Source organism: Eleutherodactylus coqui, chromosome 3 (assembly GCF_035609145.1).
Source record: "Eleutherodactylus coqui strain aEleCoq1 chromosome 3, aEleCoq1.hap1, whole genome shotgun sequence".
NCBI lineage: Eukaryota > Metazoa > Chordata > Amphibia > Anura > Eleutherodactylidae > Eleutherodactylus > Eleutherodactylus coqui.
Window position 1 is genome coordinate 21,263,427 of NC_089839.1, and position 18,105 is coordinate 21,281,531.

An 18,105-nucleotide genomic window follows, 5' to 3' on the forward strand; every position below is an offset into this window, starting at 1 on the left:
GCTAGCTGGAGGAGAACTGATAGATTGATGGCGGTCTGACCGCTGGGACCCCCACCAATCTTGAGAACAAGGGTCTGGGTGATCTTTAAGGGAATGGAGACGAGGTCATACAGGTGTACTGCCACGCCTTTCATTTCAATGAGAGTGGTTTCACACAGGCAAGAAAATCGCATGATTTTCACGCGAAGCGAGAGTCAGTAACAAAGCAGATTATGAAACCAATGATTTACAATAGTTTTCCTCCCATTAGCGATGTTTTCACTCATGCGATGTTGCGGGAGCAAAGAATTGTGGCATGCTCTATCTTTCTGCGATGTGCGATTTTTTTCTTATTTTTTCTCCCATGCTTCCCTATGGAGTCTCCTTTTGGTGTCATTGGGGAGCATTAGAAGAGACGTAGTGTTCATGCAGCTTTGGATGTGCTTGGAGTATAATACAACATGTAAGTCAGAATAAGCCCCATCCACCCTGCAGTGTAATGACACTTGCAGTAGACAACACACAGGCCATCATGCTGATGACGGTGTCTTCTAGGACCCGGTGGTGACAGCTCCACAGCTCTCATCCCCCGGAGCTGAATTCACAGTATAGCAATAACAATAACCCATTCATGTGATTAATGGACAATACTATTATTTTTATCGTGATCTTCTGCGCCGCTCCGGCCTCTTATACCTGTAATGATTTCCCATATAGTTTGCTGCAAACAGTAAAATCCGAGGAGCGCGTGGTGTTTATTTACAGAAGTATGTTCCCGCTCATTAATTTCACAGCTAATGCCGCACGAGCTGCTCATCGTCGTTTCACGGAACGGTCACCCTTGTTTAAAGGGGCGCTCCACTAAATATCACTGAAGTAACTGAGCAGAAGACAATCACTACCTCAGGCAGGAGGAAGTCTGTGATACCCAGAAAGAGCTATAATATGCCTCAAAATCTACCACCGTTTATTTACGTAGGCAGTACCTTAATCTACAGGAAGTCCGGGGGGCCAGACAAGCAACTATCCTTCTACTGGATGCTGCCAAGGTATGTGGTAGAGCTGAAGGGGCGGAACTGTGGGCTGTGCTAGAGGAAATGGGATTTGGACCTAAATTTACACTCTCCTACCAAAAGTAGTTGGACCCCCTATCAGAATGGATCGTGTTTTATTAGCATATCACGTGTCATAAATCATGCTACATACGATGCCGACCCGTGGAGGTGTCAGCCGTAGTTTGTGACGGGTATTGAATGCTATGGGATATACGGGTTATACCGCTGCACACAAGCCGTCCATCATGAAGCGCAACGCATCAGCCGGTCTACAATGGGGCAAGGAGCGGCGTCATCGGATGGTTGTGCAATGGAAGAACGTTCTTCCATTGGGAAGCATATGGGGGGGGGGGGGGCATTATTACTGAGCAGAGCCATGGGGGGAATTATTACTTAGTGGGGGCACTACTAGTGAGGGGGACATGAGGGGACATTATTACTGAATTGGAGTATGCAGGGCACTATTACTGTGAGAGGGTCACTAGCAGGCAGTATTATTGTGAATGGGCACAAGGAACATGGCCTAATATATATATTAAATTTGCACACCCTAAGAATTGTCCTTTTTTTCACTGTTAAAAATTTGGGACATAAGACAAACTGGTGGTTTAGGCAGAAGTGTTGCCATATTCCCTGTGTAGCTGCTGAGGAACCTGCAAGATAGATGCAAAACTAGACTGCTTGCCCCAAAGTGTGTTGAGAAGCCCTTTAAATCCACCACTGGACCAACCCAATGACATGGCTCCACTCCATTCCTCCTCTGTCCCACTCCCCATGGGCTCATGCCCCACAAAGCCATTCACTCCTCACATGTCATTCTGCTGCACTGGGCATTTACCATAGGACCGGACAAAGAACAGACGCCGATAGAAAAGGATACCAGTTTTATTTAAAATTCTCAGATTTGGTAACAATATCCTAAATGTCATCATATCAGATGACCTCTGTCCCCTGCGGAAATCTATGAGCCATGGTGAATGACGGTGGTGACGTATGTGGATGGAGGGCGGTGCGGTAATCAACACATATACCTGGGTTCCTATTGGGCACTTTCGTGGGTGGAAATGCTAATGTGACAGGATAGATAAACCACTAAATATTAGCTGGACTTTCGGCAGCCGCCATTGTACATCCCCTTCTAGAATTGATATCTAACGCGGCAAGCTGTCTCCAGTCGCTGGTCCTTCTGACCACTTGGGCATGATTGCCTGGTTGATACGGCAGCTGGGAAGACCTAGGATGAGAGCTCCGAGGATGAGCGCTCTATAATGGTCCCGTAACTAAAGTCTACAATCATTATTGTCCCTTGGCGGGGCCAAGGAGGATGTCAGGGATGGAGTCTGTGATGGGAAGGACACATGATTAACATGGAGATACATGAACATATGAACTCGGAAGAACATGCATCTGGCATGAGCATACATGAGCTTATATGACATTGAGCAGCACGCAAGGGATCTACTTAGAAAATCATGGTAGAGAAGCTGATACGTCTCCTACAAGGTTCCTGCCCCGGGGCAGATAACATTCTCCAGCCACGGTCTCCATAGGTTCATTAGAAATTTGTGCTTATGTTTTCCGTTCAGTTCATAACTGTTCTAGTTTTTAGGATTTTTTTTTTCCACATCCCCCGTGTGGACATCAAGTCTTAATATCTCCTAGTAAGTAGTCTGATCCCATCCTCGTCTGTCTCTTTCTCGTCTTGCCTTTTTGTTTTATCTCTTGCTAGTTTTGTAATTCCTTCTTCGGTTTTTCTCTCCCCTTGGTTGTATTGTAGACTCAATGATCTTCTTAAAGGAATCCCTCAAGTCTGTTGTCGGGTCCTTCAAGCGGTCATGCTTGCCGGTCTTTGGTAACATCTGGACACTTTGGTGTGTCGGTGGAGGAGGAAAAGAGGAGGAAAGGGCTCAAGGTTTTGGGGAGGCCTCATTCAGAATCCAGTAGATGCTACTTCGTATCATCTCAGGAGCACGAAGAGAAGGAAAGATACGAGCCACAGTAGAAATCCTGAGACAGGGTGACAGGGGGCACTGCTGGGGGCAGACACAGCTATAAAACAAGAAGACAATGCAGGGTCTATTATACATAGGACAGAAATATACAATGTCAATATTCAATGAATGGCCCCTTTATTAGAATGACCATTCCCTTTATTATAAAGGCTACCTCTACATATCAGTGTAAATCCTTAACTATGAAAACATAAGGTCCCAACATGAAGCAGAAGAAGGCACATATCAATTCTATAGGTAAATGGACAACTCCTTGAAGATAAATTCAAGAGGTCAAATAATGATATATTAATAGTTTTTGAGATGTTTATTGATCTAGATGGTTACTCTTTGATTTCCTTCTTGTGTTGGCCTCTTGGTTTCAGATTGACCTCCATGATGGTGCACTTCTAAGGCAAATGGTCACAGAGGAGATCTTACTTGAAGATGAAGGCCAAGCCAAGCTAAAGGCCATTTGCTGACCAAAAATGATGTCTTACTTCGAAGATGAAGATTCTATAAACAACAGATCGAGCCAAGCCAAAGGCCATTTGTTGACCAAGGATGGTGTCTTCCCTACCAGCTGCTAACCAGATCCTTATGAACACATCTTCGAAGAGTTTAGATGGAAGAGCCCCCCCCCCCTCTGTCTTTGAAGGAAGAAGAAGGTTATAAGAATCGACTCACCTTTTGTCGGGGGGATTTGTCTTTTCGGACACTCTCCCTTCTTTATGGTGACGTCATCGATGGCCATGTCTCCTTCCACCCCTTTTCCAATAACACATTCGAATACAATCTGGGGGAAGAGAGGAAAAAGACAAGACACAAGGTCAACTCAAGACCCATCATTAGAAGTGAAACCTGGACAAAAATACATTTCCCATTCATCATTTTAAAGAAAGATACATTCAGGCTCGGCGAGTGTATCCGGATTTAACCGCCGCACCAAGATTAATTCCCTGAAAGATTTATTCCCCGCAGAAGCAAATGTCACCCACAAATAATACGACGAGCCGGCGAGATTTTATATAATTCTAGGAGAGGAAACAATAACACTGAGACATTGGATAGCCAAGGAGGCGACTGCAGCCACCGATACCTGCATGCTGCGGATAAACCAGGAGGGAGAGCGAGATACGTCTCCAATGTTGTGTAATAAGCTCCCGAAAGTTGTGTTGGAGCATGAAATCTTACTCTAAACCATAATCCGCTGCTTTACTCTGAAGAGAACGGAGGCTCTGCCGGCGGCTGAGATGACTCTTCAGTATACAGATTTATTTTAGGAGTTCCACAATGAGGTGAAACAAGGGCAGAGAGGTGAACTCTTCCCGATCGGTCGCCAGTACAAGGACGTCATATCCTTAAAGGAAAACTTATCGGAAATGTGATTTTTCTTCACAACCTACTGCATGGAGATAATGTGGAATTTGTACATTGTGTGGGCCGGTGATTTTTAGGGGTTGTCTCTTTTTGCTGCTGAGGGCGGACATGATGGAAATCCAGTTTAGAATTTACTGTGAAGTTTTCATCTCTTAGCTCATTATTTTTATATTAATTTCTTCTCAATGCAACATTTAATGGAGCAGAACTTCTATGAATTTCATACAAAGTGCCGAAGACTGATTAGTCCATAAGGAGTTTCTCAGCTCTAGATTTCTTCACTCTACATTTCTAAGCTTTGGTTTTTGGAATCTTAGTTTGGGTTGTCTTGGCTATAGACCTCATACCTCGGGATCTCTTAGTTCTAGTTCCCTGATTTTGGCTCTCTTGGCTCTGGATCATTTCTCGGCTCTTTGTGTCTTGGTGCTGTGGCTCTCTATGTCTCTTGAGTTTCTTGGTAAAGAGTCTCTCAGTTCTTGGTCCTGAGATTCTCAGCTGTGGATCTCTTTGCTCTAGATTTCTAAGATATGGCTCGGGATCTCTTGGCTCTAGGTCTCCCAGCTCAGTTTTTTAGCTCTGGTCTCCATCCTGAGAATATCAGCTCTGGATATCTTCGCTCTAGATTTTAATCTTTGATTTTGTATTTCTTGGCTGTTGTTCCCCTAGCTCTGGGTCTCTAGGCCCTGAGACTCTCAGGTCTGGATTTCCTCTCTTTGTTTTGGCTCTCTTGGCTCGGAATCTCTCAGCTCTGGTTCTCTTAAAGCTGCATTCCTGGTTTCTGCGTCGCACAGTACTGCATGCATTTGTTCCAGCCCCCAGCCCCCCACCCCCAGTTTGGATGTCTGCTATAGATTTTTATGTTCTAGGTATCTCAACTCGATCTCTTGGTTCCGGGTCTCTTAGCTCTGGGTCTCTTGGTTCCATGTCTCTTGGCTCTGCATCTTTCAGCTCTGGGTCTTTCAGTATTAAATTTATTGGTGTCAGGTCTCTTGGTTTTTCAGTTTCTCAGCTCTAGGTCTCTCAGCTTTGGGTCTGTCAATTCTGGATTTTTGGAATTTGGATCTCATGCTTCCAGGTCTCTTGGCTCTGAATCAGCTTTGCATTTTTCAGCTCCTAGTCTCTCAACTATGGATCTTGTCTCTAGATTTCTCAGCACTACATCTATTGGTTCTAGGTCTCTCAGGTCTGGATCTTTTGGCTCTTTTCTCTAGATCTCTCAGCAATGGCCCTGCATTCTTTAGCTCTGGGCCTCTCGGCTTTGGGTTTCTAAACTCTAAATCTCTCAGAGTTGGTTTTCTTAGCTCTGGGCCTCTCGGCTTTGGGTTTCTAAACTCTAAATCTCTCAGAGTTGGTTTTCTTAGCTCTGGGTCTCTTGGCTTTGAGTCTCTTGGCTCCGGGGCTCTTGGTTCCAGGTCTCTTGGCTCTGGGTCTTTCAGCCATGGACCTCCATCTATTTCATTAAGAAGGAGAGGACAACAAATGTATTTTCCTAATGAATCATTCTGGGAGTGACCTTCCTCTCCACGCAGTGCGGTAAAGTAGATGCATTAATCTGTTCTCTTGCCTCCCCTCCTCCTTTAATGTTCTAGGACAATTATCCATAATTGCGGTGGGAAAATATACTGCGAACGTAAACAAGATTAGAATGGATTTACTAAAGGTTGGTGAACTTCACAGGCTTATTAATATTATCGATCGCTCGGCGCGTTGGGAAGATATGTTCCTCTAATTCCCTTCCTATTATGGGCAGATGTCTGCAGGAGGGATGTGTGGGCCGCAAATGATATTTATGTCTTCTGGAGATCCGGGATCCCAGAGCAAAGCAATACCAGGAGGGTGCATGTAAAGGGTCCTAGAGCAAACATCAAATGGGGCCCATTCTTACCATGAGAGGTGACTAGGTGCTTCCTGACCCTTCACCCAATTACTATGACCCTTGGTTGTTTCCTTCCCTTTGTCTGCAGTTATAAGTGTAGGACTCTTGGTATATTTGTGCTATAATTTGAGACTAGTTCTCACCACTCACTACTTCTGAGAAGTGGAGGGAAATGGGCGGGATTATCTATTAGGGGTGTGGCTATATTTCCCATGGATTAGCCATCCTTAAAGACAGAATGTAGACCAAATTGCTGTGCAAATCTACTTTAGCTGCTATAGAGCATCAAGATACAGACCTCAGCTGCTGCAGAACCTCAAAATACGGACCTTAGCTGCTGCAGAACCTCAAAATACAGACCTCAGCTGCTGCAGAACCTAAAAATACATGTCAGTTGTTGAAGAAATCAAAATGCATGTCAGCTGCTGCAGAACCTCGTAGTGCGCACCTCAGCAACTGAAGAACCTTATAATACACACCTCAGCTGCTGGAGAACCTCATACTATACACCTCAGCTGCTGGAGAACCTCATACTATACACCTCAGCTGCTGCAGAAATCATACTATACACCTCAGCTGCTGCAGAACCTCATAGTGCGCACCTCAGCAGCTAAAGAACTTTATAATACACACCTCAGCTGCTGGAGAACCTCATACTATACACCTCAGCTGCTGCAGAAATCATAATATACACCTCAGCTGCTGCAGAACCTCGTAGTGCGCACCTCAGCAGCTGAAGAACTTTATAATACACACCTCAGCTGCTGGAGAACCTCATACTATTCACCTCAGCTGCTGTAGAAACTCATACTATACACCTCAGCTGCTGTAGAACCTCATAGTGAGCACCTCAGCTGCTGCAGAACCTCGTAGTGCGCACCTCAGCAGCTGAAGAACCTTATAATACACACCTCAGCTGCTGGAGAACCTCATACTATTCACCTCAGCTGCTGCAGAAATCATAATATACACCTCAGCTGCTGCAGAACCTCGTAGTGCGCACCTCAGCAGCTGAAGAACTTTATAATACACACCTCAGCTGCTGGAGAACCTCATACTATACACCTCAGCTGCTGCACAAACTCATACTATACACCTCAGCTGCTGTAGAACCTCATAGTGAGCACCTCAGCTGCTGCAGAGCCTCGTAGTGCGCACCTCAGCAGCTGAAGAACCTTATAATACACACCTCAGCTGCTGGAGAACCTCATACTATTCACCTCAGCTGCTGCAGAAATCATAATATACACCTCAGCTGCTGCAGAACCTCGTAGTGCGCACCTCAGCAGCTGAAGAACTTTATAATACACACCTCAGCTGCTGGAGAACCTCATACTATACACCTCAGCTGCTGCAGAAATCATACTATACACCTCAGCTGCTGCAGAACCTTGTAGTGCGCAACTCAGCAGCTGAAGAACCTTATAATACACACCTCAGCTGCTGGAGAACCTCATACTATGAACATTAGCTGCTGTGAAACTACATATTGTATGCCCTAGCTGCTGCAAACCCTCATGGTACACATCTGAGCTGTTGCAGAACTTCATAATATGCACCCTAAGGTGCTGAAGAACCTCATCACACCCATCTGCTACTGCAAAGCCTTATAGTATACACCTCAGCTGCTCCAGAGCCTCACAATAAATACCTCAGCTGCTGCAGCACCTTATACTATACACCTCAGCTGCTGCAGAACCTCATAATACACACCTCAGGTCCTGGACAATCTCATAATACACATTTAAGCTGCTGCAGAGTCTTATACTACATAACTCAGCTGCTGCAGCAACTCATACTATACACCTCAGCTGCTGCAGAACCTCGTGATACACACCTCACCTGCAGGGTGTGCAATATATCCTTAGTACAGTATTGACATGCTCACCTTGTCCAAGGGCAACTATTACAGAATAGATTGGGCCCGCGGCCCTTGCTCCGCCCCTGTATAAGACCCTGGGACATTTACTGAGTCTCCCCTGTTTCTGTGCAGTGTAGCAGAGCTGACAACCAATAAACGAGGCGCCGCTCCTGCCGCGATTGATACCGTATTAAATATTTTAACATTCGGAGCGTTTCAGCTTTTATGATTTGACTATTTAAAGCGGCGGCTGATGACAGGACGATATTACTTATATAGATGCGTTGTTTTCTCGGATGGCGGACGCACATTTACGAGTTGCAGCTATAACATGATGGCGGAGGCTGCGCCATATATCACAGTTATGTCTTCAGCTGTTTGTTTTACATTAGGACACGGCTTTTATTGGGAAGATATTTTATTATTTTCTTTATTGTTGCAAGAAAAGAATCAGAATCCTCCTGATTCGCAGACTGGTGTAGCAGAGCTGAGCGAGTCATCGGATGGTATTTATACTGGAGTGTGTTATCTGGGGTGTTACATAGGACTGCTGAGCTGAGCGGGTCATTGGATAGTATTTATACTGGAATGTGTTATCAGGGGTGTTACATAGGACTGCAGAGCTGAGCGAGTCATTGGATGGTATTTGTACTGGAGTGTGTTATCTGGGCGGTTACATAGGACTGCAGAGCTGAGCGAGTCATCGGACGGTATTTATATTGGTGTGTGTTATCCAGGGGGTTACATAGGACTGCAGAGCTGAGCGAGTCATTGGACGGTATTTATACTGGAGTGTGTTATCCAGGGGGTTACATAGGACTGCAGAGCTGAGCGAGTCATCGGATGGTATTTATATTGGTGTGTGTTATCTGGGGGGGTAACATAGGACTGCTGAGCTGAGCGAGTCATCGGACGGTATTTATACTGGAGTGTGTTATCTGGGCGGTTACATAGGACTGCAGAGCTGAGCGAGTGATCGGACGGTATTTATACTGGAGTGTGTTATCCAGGGGGTTACAAAGGACTGCAGAGCTGAGCGAGTCATCGGACGGTATTTATATTGGTGTGTGTTATCTGGGGGGTTACATAGGACTGCAGAGCTGAGCGAGTCATCGGACGGTATTTATATTGGTGTGTGTTATCTGGGGGGGTAACATAGGACTGCTGAGCTGAGCGAGTCATCGGACGGTATTTATACAGGAGTGTGTTATCTGGGGGGTTACGTAGGACTGCAGAGCTGAGCGAGTCATCGGACGGTATTTATATTGGTGTGTGTTATCTGGGGGGTTACATAGGACTGCTGAGCTGAGCGAGTCATCGGATGGTATTTATACTGGAGTGTGTTATCTGGGGGGTTACATAGGACTGCAGAGCTGAGCAAGTCATCGGACGGTATTTATACTGGAGTGTGTTATCTGGGGGGTTACATAGGACTGCTGAGCTGAGCGGGTCATTGGATAGTATTTATACTGGAATGTGTTATCAGGGGTGTTACATAGGACTGCAGAGCTGAGCGAGTCATTGGATGGTATTTATACTGGAGTGTGTTATCTGGGCGGTTACATAGGACTGCAGGTAACCCTCTGACATAGTCATTTATTTGACAGATTTATCTCAGATTATCATGCCCTGTTCTCACCTGGAAGGGCGCCGTTGGGTTCACCTGTAGGTTCTCTAACTGCCACTTATTCCCTTGGTCACCTTTCTTGGACCACACAGGAATGTCTTGGGTGCCAATATTTTTGAGCCGCAGCAAAATAGTTAAGTTACCTGCAAGGAAAATACAAAAAGAATGTGAATAAACTGAAAGACTGGAAATATCTAAATCGAATCTAATATCTATCTATCTCCTATCTATCTATCTATCTATCTATCTATCTATCTATCTATCTATCTATCTCATATCTATCTATCTATCTATCTATCTCATATCTATCTATCTATCTATCTATCTCATATCTATCTATCTATCTCATATCTATCTATCTATCTCATATCTATCTATCTATCTCCTATCTATCTATCTCCTATCTATCTATCTATCTATCTATCTATCTATCTATCTATCTATCTCCTATCTATCTCATATCTATCTATCTATCTATCTCATATCTATCTATCTATCTATCTATCTATCTATCTATCTATCTATCTATCTATCTATCTATCTCCTATCTATCTATCTATCTATATATCTATCTCATATCTATCTATCTATCTCATATCTATCTATCTATCTCATATCTATCTATCTATCTATCTATCTATCTATCTATCTATCTATCTATCTATCTATCTATCTATCTCCTATCTATCTATCTATCTATCTATCTATCTATCTATCTATCTATCTCTCTCATATCTATCTATCTATCTATCTCCTATCTATCTATCTATCTATCTATCTCATATCTATCTATCTATCTATCTATCTATCTATCTATCTCCTATCTGTCTATCTATCTCCTATCTATCTATCTATTTATCTATCTATCTCATATCTATCTATCTATCTCCTATCTATCTATCTATCTCATATCTATCTATCTATCTCCTATCTGTCTATCTATCTATCTATCTATCTCCTATCTGTCTATCTATCTATCTCCTATCTATCTATCTATCTATCTCCTATCTATCTATCTATCTATCTATCTATCTATCTATCTATCTATCTATCTCATATCTATCTATCTATCTCATATCTATCTATCTATCTATCTCTCATATCTATCTATCTCCTATCTATCTATCTATCTATCTCATATCTATCTATCTATCTATCTATCTATCTCCTATCTGTCTATCTGTCTATCTATCTATCTCATATCTATCTATCTATCTATCTATCTATCCGTCTCATATCTATCTATCTATCTATCTATCTATCCGTCTCATATCTATCTATCTATCTATCTATCTATCTATCTATCTATCTCATATCTGTCTATCTATCTATCTATTAGAGATGAGCGAACATACTCGTTACGAGTACTTACGCACCCGAGCACCGCCATTTTCGAGTACAGCGGTACTCGCGCGTAAAGATTTGGGGGGCGCCGTGGCGGCACGGGGGGTAGCAGTGGGGAGTGGGGGGGAGAGGGAGAGAGAGAGGGCTCCCCCCTGTTCCCCGCTGCTCCCCCCCGCATCGCCGCGCCTCTCCCCGCCCTCCGGCGCCCCCCGAATCTTTACGCCCGAGTACTGAAGTACTCGAAAATGGCGGTGCTCGGGTGCGTAAGTACTCATTACGAGTACGTTCGCTCATCTCTACTATCTATCTATCTATCTCATATCTATCTATCTATCCGTCTCATATCTATCTATCTATCTATCTATCTATCTATCTATCTCATATCTATCTCCTATCTATCTATCTATCTATCTATCTATCTCATATCTATCTATCTATCTATCTCATATCTATCTATCTCATATCTATCTATCACATATGTATCTATCTATCTATCTCATATCTGTCTATCTCTCTCTATATCCATCTTTCTATCTAATCTTGCTATCTCTCTCTCTGTCCTTTTACAAGAAGCCCCTCTTTGCAGTGGCGGCTCTTGGTTTAGAGGTATATTGCCTTCCTGCTGGTTCATGGAATATTAATTTATGGAACATTTCCTCACTGAGCCCATAAAGCTGGAGGAACAGGAGTAAATGTTTCTCCAGCACCTTGGAGAGCGGCCAGTGAGTGCTACTCAGGCCCCAGGCATCCCATTACTGGTCGGCCTGCATTTCCAAGCACTGGGCCTTACATATGTGCCCTCCTTTTACTACCACTCACTGACACTGAGCCTATAAAAGCCAGCAGCTGCAGATTTACACAGGCCGCTGATCTCTCAAGGTTTCCACAGCTTAAGTACTTCTGCTGGGAGATAAAAAAACCATTTCTGTTTGCACAGGGTGCGTCGTTTAAATGCAAAGACCTCTTAGAGTGTAAGCTTCTGTGACCAGCCCCCAATGTCCATATGGGAAGACCTATAGAGTGTAAGCTCCTGCAATCATCCCCCAATGTCCATATGGGAAGAGCTTTAGAGTGTAAGCTCCTGTGATCAGCCCCCAATGTCCATATGGGAAGACCTATAGAGTGTAAGCTCCTGCAATCATCCCCCAATGTCCATATGTGAGTACCTTTAGAGTGTAAGCTCCTGTGATCAGCCCCCAATGTCCATATGGGAAGACCTTTAGAGTGTAAGCTCCTGTGATCAGTCCCCAGTGTTCATATTGTATGGGAAGACCTCTAGAGTTTAAGCTGCTGTGATCAGTTCCCAGTTAAAATATGTAAAGAACTTTAGAGTGTAAGCTCTTGTGATCACCCCTCAGTGTCCATATGTGATGGGCTCTAGAGTGTAAGCTCCTGCGATCATCCCCCAGTGTCCATATGTGATGGGCTCTAGAGTGTAAGCTCTTGCGATCAGCCCCCAGTGTCCATATGTGATGGGCTCTAGAGTGTAAGCTCCTGCGATCATCCCCCAGTGTCCATATGTGATGGGCTCTAGAGTGTAAGCTCTTGCGATCAGCCCCCAGTGTCCATATGTGATGGGCTCTAGAGTGTAAGCTCTTGCGATCAGCCCTCAGTGTCCATATGTGTGTACCTTTAGAGTGTAAGCTCCTGCGATCAGCCCCCAGTGTCCATATGTGATGGGCTATAGGGTGTAAGCTCCTGCGATCATCCCTCAGTGTCCATATGTGATGGCCTTTAGAGTGTAAGCTCCTGCGATCAGCCCCCAGTGTCCATATGTGATGGGCTCTAGAGTGTAAGCTCCTGCGATCAGCCCTCAGTGTCCATATGTGATGGGCTCTAGAGTGTAAGCTCTTTCGATCAGCCCTCAGTGTCCATATGTGATGGGCTTTAGGGTGTAAGCTCCTGCGATCATCCCTCAGTGTCCATATGTGATGGGCTCTAGAGTGTAAGCTCCTTCGATCAGCCCTCAGTGTCCATATGTGATGGCCTTTAGAGTGTAAGCTCTTGCGATCAACCCCCAGTGTCCATATGTGATGGGCTCTAGAGTGTAAGCTCTTGCGATCAGCCCCCAGTGTCCATATGTGATGGGCTCTAGAGTGTAAGCTCCTGCGATCAGCCCCCAGTGTCCATATGTGATGGGCTATAGGGTGTAAGCTCCTGCGATCATCCCTCAGTGTCCATATGTGATGGCCTTTAGAGTGTAAGCTCCTGCGATCAGCCCCCAGTGTCCATATGTGATGGGCTCTAGAGTGTAAGCTCCTGCGATCAGCCCTCAGTGTCCATATGTGATGGGCTCTAGAGTGTAAGCTCTTTCGATCAGCCCTCAGTGTCCATATGTGATGGGCTTTAGGGTGTAAGCTCCTGCGATCATCCCTCAGTGTCCATATGTGATGGCCTTTAGAGTGTAAGCTCTTGCGATCAACCCCCAGTGTCCATATGTGATGGGCTCTAGAGTGTAAGCTCCTGCGATCAGCCCCCAGTTTCCATATGTGATGGGCTCTAGAGTGTAAGCTCCTGCGATCAGCCTCCAGTGTCCATATGTGATGGGCTCTAGAGTGTAAGCTCCTGCGATCAGCCCTCAGTGTCCATATGTGATGGGCTCTAGAGTGTAAGCTCCTGCGATCAGCCCTCAGTGTCCATATGTGATGGGCTCTAGAGTGTAAGCTCCTGCGATCAGCCCTCAGTGTCCATATGTGATGGGCTCTAGAGTGTAAGCTCCTGCGATCAGCCCTCAGTGTCCATATGTGATGGGCTCTAGAGTGTAAGCTCCTGCGATCAGCCCCCAATGTCCATATGTGATGGGCTCTAGAGTGTAAGCTCCTGCGATCAGCCCCCAGTGTCCATATGTGATGGGCTCTAGAGTGTAAGCTCCTGCGATCAGCCCCCAGTGTCCATATGTGATGGGCTCTAGAGTGTAAGCTCCTGCGATCAGCCCCCAGTGTCCATATAAAGGGATGATAATAATGAAACAACATAGAAACAAAACAAAGCCCATGTATCAATGTTGTAACATTCACTTCCCCGCTGGCACATTTGTTACAATGATACCTCTGCCTAGCTTTGCCCCATTCTTGGGCAGAACTATGGAAAACCATAAAGGCCGCCCGCACAGAATAATGGGGACGTCAGGGATTTCAGACACTTTGAATCATCTACTGAATATGCGCCAAACACACATCAAAATAATGAGCTCAGAAAATTCTACCAAGTAGGTAAATCAGATACGACATTTGACCCAGATCGATTTCATCAGAAGGAAGACTCATTATAAGTGCGACTTCACTGAAATAAATGGAAAAAGACAATTTCAGGAGTTTGCATTGCTAGTATAGGCTGTCAGGAGGCTCTTCCTATTTCAGTACACAGATGGAATAAGCTTGGTTCTGTTACTAGATTTATGTAGTAAGCTTGGTTCTGTTACTGTATCTATGTAATAAGTTTGATTCTGGTACCGTATCCATATTGTAAGCATGGTTCTATTATTTTATCTATATAGTAAGCTTGATTCTGGGGTTGTATTTTTGTAGTAAGCTTGATTCTGGTACTGTATTTATGTAGTAAGCTCAGTTCTGTTACCATGTCTATGTAAAAAATTCTGATTCTGGTACCATAATCATGTAGTAATGTGGCTCTGTTATGGTATCTATACAGTAAATTTGATTTTAGTGTCATATCGATGTAGTAAGTTTGGTTCTGGTACTGTATGTAGTAAGCTCAGTTTGGCTATTGTGTCTATATAATAAGCATGATTCTGGTACCGTTTCTGTGTAGTAACCTTGGTTCTGTTATAGTATATGTACAGTAAGCTTGATTCTGATGCTGAATCTTTTTAGTATGCTTGGTTCTGGTGACATATCTTTGTTGTAAGCTTGCTTCTGGTACAATATATATGTAGTAAGCTTGTTTCTGATACTGTATCTATGTAGTTAGTTAGCTTGATTCTGGCACCATATCTATGTAGTAAGCTTGGTTTTGCTACTGTATCTACATGGGAAGTTTGGTTCTATTACTATATTTGTGTAGTAAGCTTGGTTCTGTTACTGTATTTATATAGTCATTTTGCTTCTGTTCCCATACATATGTTCTCCATAGAGTTAAGTCTCTGCAAAAGTCATCTAGCAGTAGCTTAATTTCTTCTCTCCAATGAAAGCAATGCACTCTTAGTTGATCATATGTGGCAGCTAGTAGTGATAGCTGTCATCCTGAGTGTTTGCCTGACAAGTGTATGGGCTGCAGCTTTAAACTGACTCACCAAGAAGAGTGTGATTATGTATACACAATAGTTACAGATATGGAGAAAGAAGGGCAGCCAGTGAGATCAGGGAGTGTCTGTGTATTGCGCAAGGTTAAAAATAAAGGAACAGCAGCACATGGAAGCTTTGTAGCTCCCTGGATGGATGTGGGCTGTTATGTGGACATTTCTACCTAACCCAAATGGACAAGGATGACATAAGGTTGTGATCATAGAAGCATCATGCATGACATTGTTTCCCAAACTCCAGTCCTCACGACTCCCAAACAGATCACATTTTCCGGATTTTCTTGGTATTGCACAGGTGATGTGTAAGAGTGTAGTGCTGCCATGCTCCCCTATACAGAATCAGTGATCCGTGAGCCATGTGAGATAATCTGGTTTACAAAATGAACCTGACGATCAAGGGGCTGAATGAGTTAGTGAAAGAGCCTGATGACTTGGGGCTGAAACTGAAACGATGCAGCATGGAAGGAGAGGATGTCTTCCTTCCGGCAGGGGACACGATTCCTGAAGACAACATGTAATGCACTTGGGATAACGACAACGCTGCAGGTTATGTAGACTGGTTCAATGACTGTTTAGTGTATGAACACTGAAGGACTATGAGAAATGAGTTATAACTGGGGGAGTATCTTCCCAAGATCTGTTGTAATGGGGGTCTGGTAACACTGTGTTCTGTGGTTAAAGCAATGTATGATGACATATGCAATGGAATTAGTAGGCGATGTTATGTATAGATATGTAGAAGTCTTACTTGCACTAGAAGTGATGATGTGATGGGGAACAAGGCATTTTGGAGTAGTGGCATTTGCTCATTTGAGACAAAAGTGGACTGAAGATGTCAATTTTTTACCTATGCTACATTGAGTCCACAGTGATGCGGAACTCCGAAATTGATAGTGCACTGTGACACCTACAGTGTATTGATGCAGCAATGTTGCCAAGCCACAGACCTTCAAGTAGTAAGTGTCTGTGTATACCTTTGTAAGGTGGATGACCAGGAGACCTAGTACCAAGATAGACATGGAGAAAGGATAGGACTACTAGAGAAGTGGTTAACCTTGGAGTCCAGAAGACTCAGCTCTTTAAACTCCGGAACTGCCAGGCATGAAGAAAGGAGTGGTGGCACCAAGAATGACAGACATGGAGTAAGGAAAGAACTACTAGAGAGTGGGTGACAGGGAGTCTGGAAGATCCAACCTCCAAAATAGTTGACTATGTTCACAGGAAAAGCAGCTCTGGAGAACAAACTTCAGTTCCAACAAGACAAACACTGAGATGACTAAGAGAAAAGGGCCATTAATGAGCAGATAGAAGCCGTATCATGTAGCCAGGGTGGCCCTTTAAGTAGATGCATATAATCATGTGATCAGTGTTACTTTACTTCCTCGGCTTCCGGCTGTGGTACATTCCTGGGTTAATTAAACCTGTCAGTTCAGGATTTGATCGCGGAGCTGGAAATATTACCGTACTGCAGCGGCGCCGCCTGAACTTCACGTCTTTATTTTCTCTATCATTTCAGAAAGGAAAAAAATGAATCTCTTTAACTGCGAAACCCAAAATGTCGGTGATGCTCTTGCATTATTTATTGTCGGAGATTAATGTTCAGCTCAGACCTCGGCAGCCAAACACTGAATCACCCCGGGGCAGGCGAGAAAAGAACAACATGGAGTAATTAGCAGGCTCCGGAGCGTGCGGCACCGAGGTCACCTGGACCTGCGCACATTCACCGTCTAGTAAGGGTCTCCCTATAATTGACTCTTTTTATAAGGGGAGATTTTTGGGGTTCTCGTAGTTCCCTGAGCCGCATGAAAACTGCAGTCACAGGGTATCTGGCATCATGGTGCAGAATAAAGGTGACGCAGTGCATGTAGACTTGTCCTGTGCAAGACACTGATGTTACACTCCATTTGGATACACGTGGCTCCACCTATAAGGCGGTTCTCAGCTGGGGTTGGGAATGTCAACCTCTTCTGGAGGCCAAGTTGCACCATAGTAGGTGTAGACTATACAGCCTGCTCTACTGTGTCGCTATGGGTCTCAGGGCCTTCCCTCCGCCTACCCAACCTTTATGGCACATCTCTGTGCTGTGCTCTGCAGTTCAATGGGTCAATCGAAGCCACCATGTCACTAGCCTTCATGGACCTCCAACCTCCCATGTGCAACATGCTGAGCGCATGATCTCTATTCCACAACTGTTCCAGTCCTAATAGGGCAGTGACAGCTCCAATCTAATTCCCCACAGTTGAGGGTCTTGTCTTTGTAAGGAGCATGCAGTCATTCACAAAACACCATGGGAGCCATAATACACTGACATGTCAAAAGTCATGGGACAGGAACTAGTACGTAGGACACCCTCTAGCCCGATAAAGTGCAGCAACTTGACGTGGCATCAAGTGGATGGAAGACGTCTGGAGGGATGTCGAGCTATTTGGATTGCTACCCACAGCTTTAAGGTATTTGTAGATGTAGGATCTCGGGTGTCAGTGGACCTTTCCATTATGTCCCATGAATGCTTGATTGGGTTCATGTTGAGTGAATACGTAGGCTACCCAATTCATAGGAACTCTCCAGAATGCTCCTCAAACCCATTCAGGACAATTTGAGACTGGTGGCACAGTGCATTATCCTGCTGGAATATCCCATCATTGTGGGGGTACATGAAGTCCATGAAGGGCTGCAAATGGTCACTGAGTAGTGAAATGTGGCAGACATCGGTCAATGATGTGTTTAGGCA

General features: G+C 44.5%; 1 protein-coding gene across 6 annotated transcripts in view; it reads right to left on the reverse strand.

Annotated features, from left to right (window-relative positions):
- Positions 1 to 1,901: 1,901 nt before the first annotated feature.
- MDGA1 (MAM domain containing glycosylphosphatidylinositol anchor 1) overlaps positions 1,902 to 18,105 on the reverse strand; it is a 271,881-nt gene continuing 255,677 nt past the window's right edge. For all 6 annotated transcript variants that reach the window (XM_066595295.1, XM_066595292.1, XM_066595293.1 and 3 more), the window contains 3 exons: positions 9,782 to 9,912; positions 3,713 to 3,821; positions 1,902 to 3,083 (listed from right to left, as the gene is read on the reverse strand). In XM_066595295.1, the coding sequence (XP_066451392.1) occupies positions 2,992 to 3,083; positions 3,713 to 3,821; positions 9,782 to 9,912 (332 nt within the window). In that variant the 3' untranslated portion in view covers positions 1,902 to 2,991. The remainder of the gene's footprint in view (positions 3,084 to 3,712; positions 3,822 to 9,781; positions 9,913 to 18,105) is intronic.